The sequence below is a fragment of the Trachymyrmex septentrionalis genome, unplaced genomic scaffold, assembly GCF_001594115.1.
Source record: "Trachymyrmex septentrionalis isolate Tsep2-gDNA-1 unplaced genomic scaffold, Tsep1.0 scaffold112, whole genome shotgun sequence".
NCBI lineage: Eukaryota > Metazoa > Arthropoda > Insecta > Hymenoptera > Formicidae > Trachymyrmex > Trachymyrmex septentrionalis.
Window position 1 is genome coordinate 1,360,475 of NW_017304248.1, and position 6,798 is coordinate 1,367,272.

A 6,798-nucleotide genomic window follows, 5' to 3' on the forward strand; every position below is an offset into this window, starting at 1 on the left:
AATTATATTATTTGGTGATACCAAAAAATAAACTTGCAATATCTGTATCTAGACGACTAGTTTCGTAATTGCATATAGAGGAAAGGGAGGTAAGACAACCTTAAAGTTGTTTGTTGATTTTTCATAATTTCTGTAAGGTAAAAAAAACGATTTATTTATTTATTTTTTTTTTCAAATTTACTACAGTCTTAGTTATCATTTTTTAAAATAAAAAAGTTGTTAAATAAATTAGAATTTTTTAAAATTTATATTCCTTAAGAACATGTCAATTTCGTCATCTTGCTCCCATATATGAGTAAGATGACTATTAATAATGAGTAAGATGATAAAAATTCAATTTTAATTACAAATAAATTTTTTATGAACAGAAAAAGATTTGATATAACAGGTTCATGTATTTCAATATATTACAATGAGTTTTAAAGAAAAATATTAATAAAATGAATTTATAAAATTTATAAATTTTTATAAAAATTCAATTGATGTGTTTTCGCATAAAAATAAATTTGACAAGAAAGAAGTGTCGTTCTTCCCTATAACTACCAAAATATTAATAATCATCGACTTCAATGGTTAATATCTCGGATTTCCTGTCACAGAAGTGGTTCATTGTTTTAAAAACCAATTTACTGCTTTAGCAGTCTATTTTTGCAGTCTATTTAGCAATCTATTTAGTAATCTATTTTTGTGATTATGTTGAATTCAAACTATAATTATGATTATGTATTATTACCTAAAGCCTTTAATAAGTTAAGAATATCTGCTCTTCATTAATTATTAACTCAAAAAAATTAACAATTCGTTATTTTACTCACTTGATCATCTTACCCCCCCCCCCTTTCTCTTATATATAATTTACACATAAAACGATCGATTTCTTTTCTCTTTTGAATTTTTTTTCGCGATGATTTCACATAATAGATAATATTAATCCAAATCGTGTTTTATTACCATTACAATCAAAGAAGCTGATGTAAGGTATATCAAGTGAAATGCACCATCCAATTATACGCACACAGTTCCGAATAGACTTGTCACATTGTCCGAGACGTCCGAATATGATCACCAGGTGCCTGGGTATTTTGTTCGTACTATTAAACGTGCGGGCCAACGTGTCGAGCTCCGCCGTCGTGCTCGCGCACCAGGGCTTCGTGCATCTCCGATACAATGCATCGCAGATCGCATCGTACCACTTATATAAAAGATGTACGAGCATTAACAGTACAGAAAAAAATGCATCCATACTGCTGATACACCTTTGCTGCCACGTTTACACCACACAGAATAGTCGGACGTGAACTGACGTGAATTATCAAACACTTGGCTATATATAAAGTCACAACTCGATATGCCTACGAGAATGTAAGTAATGCAGTGTTATGTGGTCTCTTTTCTGTTCCTGCACTAAATTGCTCTAGAACTCTCTTTCTCGCGCTTTCGACAAATATTAAATATATCTCTCACTTTAAGTTCTAAAAGTATAGAACACACTAGTTCAACCATAGAAAAAGGGATCTATGATGTAATCAAAAGTCATGTAAGAATACAAATGGGATATGGAAAACTATCGATAGTGACTATCAATAACATCGATAGCCTAACCTTATGTTAATTTGATATATCGATCTCCTTTTGCTATCGATAATCATACGATAGTCGCGCAAAATATAGTATGAGCTATTGATTATCTATTTTTTTCGTTTTTCAGAAGTGTTTACGTTATTATTAGTCTTAGCAAATTATTTAAAACATGTACTTAATACTTCCACCAGAGAGAAATCTGAGAGAGGACATGACGGCCTAAAGCCTGTAACCGCAAAATGGTCGCTGCCGCGCACTACTGCCCTCTGACAAAGTGGATGTAAAGTACATACAGCAACGTTCACTTTTCTTCGTCCATTTTTCAAGACAGGAAATAATAAATCGATATTTGGTTTATATTATTGTGTCATACGCGATTATATGAACCAAATATCGATTTATCATTTGCCTTGAAAAATGGACGATGTACTCTAAGAAAAGTGGACGTTGCTATGTAGTTTACATTCATTTTGTCAGAGGGCGATAGTGCGCGACAGCGACCATTTTGCGGTTACAAGTTTTGGCGTTATATCCTTTCTCAGATTTCTCTCTGACATAAACTGGCGGATTGCGATTTGCAATATTTGCAACACAGTGTAGATCGCCTTTAACTTTGACATCTGACGGGATCAGTTTATTTCTTTCTCAAGAGATAGAATAAGCAGAAGATGGCACGGCTTGTTTCAAAATCGGCTGAATTGGTAAAACGTACGGACGATATTGTAAATATTCTGTCGTTATATATTTATCATATAATTATTTCAAGCAAGAACTGATCTTGCAATTTGTGCATCACGTATTATGTAACATTTCGTATTAAACTTGTTAAACTCAAATAGTTACACACGTAAACCTAACGTAATAAAATTTCTTTTTTTTTTGTTGATACTTTGTGTTAAATGTCTTATTAAATCGCTGAATCCTGCCTGGCAATTAAATTTTATACTATATTGAGATTATGTTTTTTACAATAAATCAGGATTGGACAAGTACAAAATTTTTGATCATGAGGTTAATCATGTAACATTTTCTCGGACACGTGAAAATTTCTATGTATGTAAATACATCATAAAATAAATTTCCACCTTTTATATTTCTGCTCTAGGGAAAAAGTTACATAAGGAAAAGTTACCTCTAGAAGAATAAGCTACATAAATCCACATGAAACAATTTAAAAAAGAACATTAAGTTAGGGACGTTTTTCAGCCAAAATAAAAAAGTTCTGAGATGTACAAATTATATGTATTAAATAGCTACTCAAGTGGACTCAAATGGTATAACTTTTATTTTGAAGATACATAAGGATCATGGAAAAATTCGCCTTTGAAATTTCTTGATCTAAAAAATGATTACATAGAATTTTTTCAATAAATATATATTTTTTCAGGATGTATGATAGTAACACATACTAGAGGTATTAAAAGTATTGTAAGAAAACAATAATGACGCTTTTCATGTTTTGTCAGAATTGCATTCCAGTTGACTCATAACGCTCGCGACCATCATTTATTCTTGCTCTTTAATAAATAACAAGGATGGAATAATTCCACTAGTGTCAAAAGCACCTATAATACATCTGTATTCCTACACCTTCAATATGCATATAGAGATTATAACAAAATAGCATACTGTTATAGCGTCAAGTTATACGTCTTGCAGTATTTTTCTTCTCAAAAAGAAGTGTCCACGAGTTTAAATAATACAATCCTTATTGCTCAATTATATTATCTTACTTTTTCTTACTTTTTCTATAAATGTGCTAGCATAAATGATATATTTATTTGTTTTGATCACGATGTCTCTCATGTTCCTGATGTTTTCCCAATATACGATTTGACTCCACTTGATTAGCCATTTAATATGATGTATATCTTGGAATTTTTTCATTATTAGCTGAAAAACGGCCCTAACTTAAAATCCCCCTTTCTTTGACTGTGTTCCGAATTTACTGTCAGCTTTACATTACATGCACCATAGATTTTCAATATTGGCAGTCAATTTTGGAACACAGTCTTTGAGAATATGAATTTTGAAAAATACAAATATAAGAACACAAATATATTTTTCAAATTTACTGAAAACTTACCTAATTCTTTCACAAGAAATATTTCATATCTCATATTGCAAAAATTAAATAAATTAACTTTTCTGTAATTACATATACGTGTATGTAGCAAAAGATAATAACATTTTAAGTAAATTAAAATTTCTTGTTAATTTATATTATTTATAATGATGTTATCATCATTTAAAAGTTAATGTACTTAAAATTTGTTACCTTTTGTTACAAAAAAAGTAAATTCTTACTTTCATTATAGCTTGATTATTTGTATCACAAACATATCACAACGCGCGCGCGTTTATGTATATGTATGTATACATGAGTATTTAAAGAATTAAAACTAAATAATATATACAAATTGCAGTTGGTGTTACTCAAGCAAAGCCTGTATTGCAAGTATGGTTGCAGTATGCCAAAGTAGAACTGACGCCACCCACTCTAAAAGACATCTCAGCAATTCGTAATGGATTTTCACAATTGATCCATTCTGCACGGACTGGGCGTTATCGTGATGTTACCGTGCGTCAAGGTATCATAAATACCTTAGTAGCTGTTGAAGTATATTGCTGGTTCTTTGTTGGAGAATGTATCGGAAAGCGACATATTGTTGGATATGATGTATAAGTACATGTATAATTTTATACAGAATCCTGTATAAATTAGACTTACTCGTAAATATATAAAAATATAAATTAAACATTTCTTTCAACAAATATTACAATGTAATACATCTTTTGTTTTGTTGAAAATACATTTATTTTATAATCGTTATCTTATATCTTATAAATGTAGAAAAATTATTTTAATATATGTTGGTTTGCATATTGCCATATGCAAATTGCAGCAGTAACATGGACATTTAACGATCGTGTTACACCAACTTGAGGTATTTCTACACATTTGTCAAAAAGTGGTATGAAATTAGCTGGTATACCATCCTTCTCATTTCTACAAAATAGTTTTTAATTATATTCTTAAGATTTTAAAGTTTTCATGAGTCGAAATTTAATTACCCTAAAACGAGAATGGTACTTTTTTCGAATGTCGTTGTCATCAAATTTGTACTATTGACCGTTTGTTCTACCCCAATTAAAGACCATCCTGTATTCTTCCTGTCTAACAAGAATTTTTGCAATTCATATGGCTTTACCTAAGGATTTCAAAATATTGTAGCATTTTTCTGAGAAATCTGAATCAATAAACTTGATAAATAAAGAATTTTCAAAATAAATATTCCACAATTTAAATATTTTCAAACCGTCTTTAAGGCTCATGTTCATTCACTATTATTGTATTATCTCAGATGTCAGGCGATCAATTATGTATCTTGAAATGAGGTGAAATTATGTAAAAATGAAAATAAGAGGACCAACCTCCAATGGTCTTGATCTTGACAAATGTTATCCGAACAATATTCACATTATGACAAGTTATGATCTTGAACAACATTCAAGATTTTTTAGCCGTTGGTCGGACACCTCGGGTAATGCTAATACCGACGGTACTAAGTCTGATAACTCTCAATAAGTATAATACTGGTTAAAAAAAAAACTTGAAGTTTTTTTGGAAAGCTCACAAGGTCAGTTATTAGATTCTAGAAAAATAAAATGTTTCATTTACAAAAACTGACTCCATGTGACCTTTTTTTGTTCTATCCAAATTGTCTTTATTTACAAATGGCACGTAAAAATTAATGTGTCATTTCTCGCTCTTGACGTCATAATTAAATGTAGCTGTGGCAACTACTCCAGGAGCTTTAAGACCGGATTGCAATGATTTGGAACACTTTGTGTCAATATAATTAAGCTATTTACTCTATTCAAATATTAATTCGAAGAATTTGTTTCTTGCTTCTGAGATATAATCTGAGATAATACTGGTAAATAAACAAGAGCCTTAATAAGTTTTCAAAAGTTAAAGAAGCTGTATTAATTAAAAAAAAAAAAAGAAAATTATTTATATGCCAAACTGCAGAAAGTTATTATTTACAATTTTTTTAATTTGGATTTAAGAAATAAGCTATTCGAGTACCTGCAGGATATTTAACCATTTATCAGCAGAAACGCTGAGATACTGAAACTCCTTATCCTTTACACAATCTGCATTCGCAACGACTAGTGCTTTAACTCCAAATATCTCGCATGTCCTAGCGATGCCTCCTAAATTCGGTGGTCGATCGACAAAAGAAGCTACAACTATTAGACCTTCCTGCAACTGTGTATCTTGCAGAAACATGAATTCATTTATTACTTCGAAAATATCACCACATAAACCTATAGATTTTGATGGATCGATCTTTTTCTGAATATCGTTCAAACCTTCCATATAAATTTCAACATTATTTTCTAATGAATCGCCGTGTGTATCACCTGTAACGTAATTATACTACAGCTTATGCAATATTTTGTTATCGTTTTAATTTATTACCTGCAAAAGATTTGGTCAGATATACGGAAGGTGTACTTTTAGTCAGAAATGAATCTGTGTTACAAAGCTGTAGAGGATGACAATCGTTTTCCATAAACATTAAGTCTTTAAACACGTTCGGACTAATCCATTCGTCACAACTTACGGTAGTCAAACGCGGCAATTGATAATAAATCGTCTACAAACGTCACAAAATGATGAATTAATACGTTATTAATATTTACAAATAATTCAATTTTTGAAGATAAACGTGCAGTATATACATGTACCTGTAAGCAGTAATCATTGAATGGATGAAAATTAGAAAAGTAAAAATCATCCTGTATTCTAGATGAATTTTTTGTCAAACTTTCTTGTTGCAAACCAATCACAGCTGCTTGATATATACCTCTATATTCTGATATGTTATTATCCCCATAATTTGCTTTCATTAATTCATACAATTGTGTCAAAATGAACTAGACAAAAAAAAATTAAAACAAGTGAAATCAAATGAGATATACATTTACATACCACACATTTTAATCATTGTTTCACATTTTACTTGCCTGATTATAAACACGTGCATTAAATTGCTGTCCTAAACAACATTGCACTATATATGGCAAGGCTGTTTGAATGAAAATTCTCTGATCATCACGTGAAAGAAGTTTTGCAACATGATAGACAATGCTTGCTACAGAAATCGTACATCTCGGTCGATCTTTTATGCTCTGGAATATGTATAT

The 6,798-nt window shown here is 30.5% G+C and overlaps 3 protein-coding genes across 4 annotated transcripts in view; 1 reads left to right on the forward strand and 2 right to left on the reverse strand.

Annotated features, from left to right (window-relative positions):
- LOC108751747 (dehydrodolichyl diphosphate synthase complex subunit NUS1) overlaps positions 1–1,545 on the reverse strand; it is a 7,516-nt gene extending 5,971 nt beyond the window's left edge. Inside the window, exon 1 of the mRNA XM_018492140.1 lies at positions 952–1,545. Coding sequence (XP_018347642.1) covers positions 952–1,243 — 292 coding nt within the window. The 5' untranslated portion in view covers positions 1,244–1,545. The remainder of the gene's footprint in view (positions 1–951) is intronic.
- Positions 1,546–2,124: 579 nt separating this feature from the next.
- LOC108751780 (ATP synthase subunit g, mitochondrial) lies at positions 2,125–4,331 on the forward strand. The gene is made up of 2 exons (XM_018492188.1): positions 2,125–2,289; positions 4,008–4,331. The coding sequence occupies exons 1-2, from the start codon at positions 2,250–2,252 to the stop codon at positions 4,265–4,267; spliced, it is 300 nt and encodes a 99-aa protein (XP_018347690.1). The 5' UTR covers positions 2,125–2,249; the 3' UTR covers positions 4,268–4,331.
- Positions 4,332–4,395: 64 nt separating this feature from the next.
- LOC108751481 overlaps positions 4,396–6,798 on the reverse strand; it is a 6,735-nt gene continuing 4,332 nt past the window's right edge. Inside the window, exons 5-10 of one of the 2 annotated variants that reach the window (XM_018491719.1) lie at positions 6,619–6,783; positions 6,340–6,528; positions 6,071–6,248; positions 5,675–6,012; positions 4,657–4,793; positions 4,396–4,591 (exon numbers count right to left, since the gene is read on the reverse strand). In XM_018491719.1, coding sequence (XP_018347221.1) covers positions 4,441–4,591; positions 4,657–4,793; positions 5,675–6,012; positions 6,071–6,248; positions 6,340–6,528; positions 6,619–6,783 — 1,158 coding nt within the window. In that variant the 3' untranslated portion in view covers positions 4,396–4,440. Of the gene's footprint in view, positions 4,592–4,656; positions 4,794–5,352; positions 5,567–5,674; positions 6,013–6,070; positions 6,249–6,339; positions 6,529–6,618; positions 6,784–6,798 lie in introns of those variants that run through there. The other variant, XM_018491723.1, reaches the window with a different exon arrangement.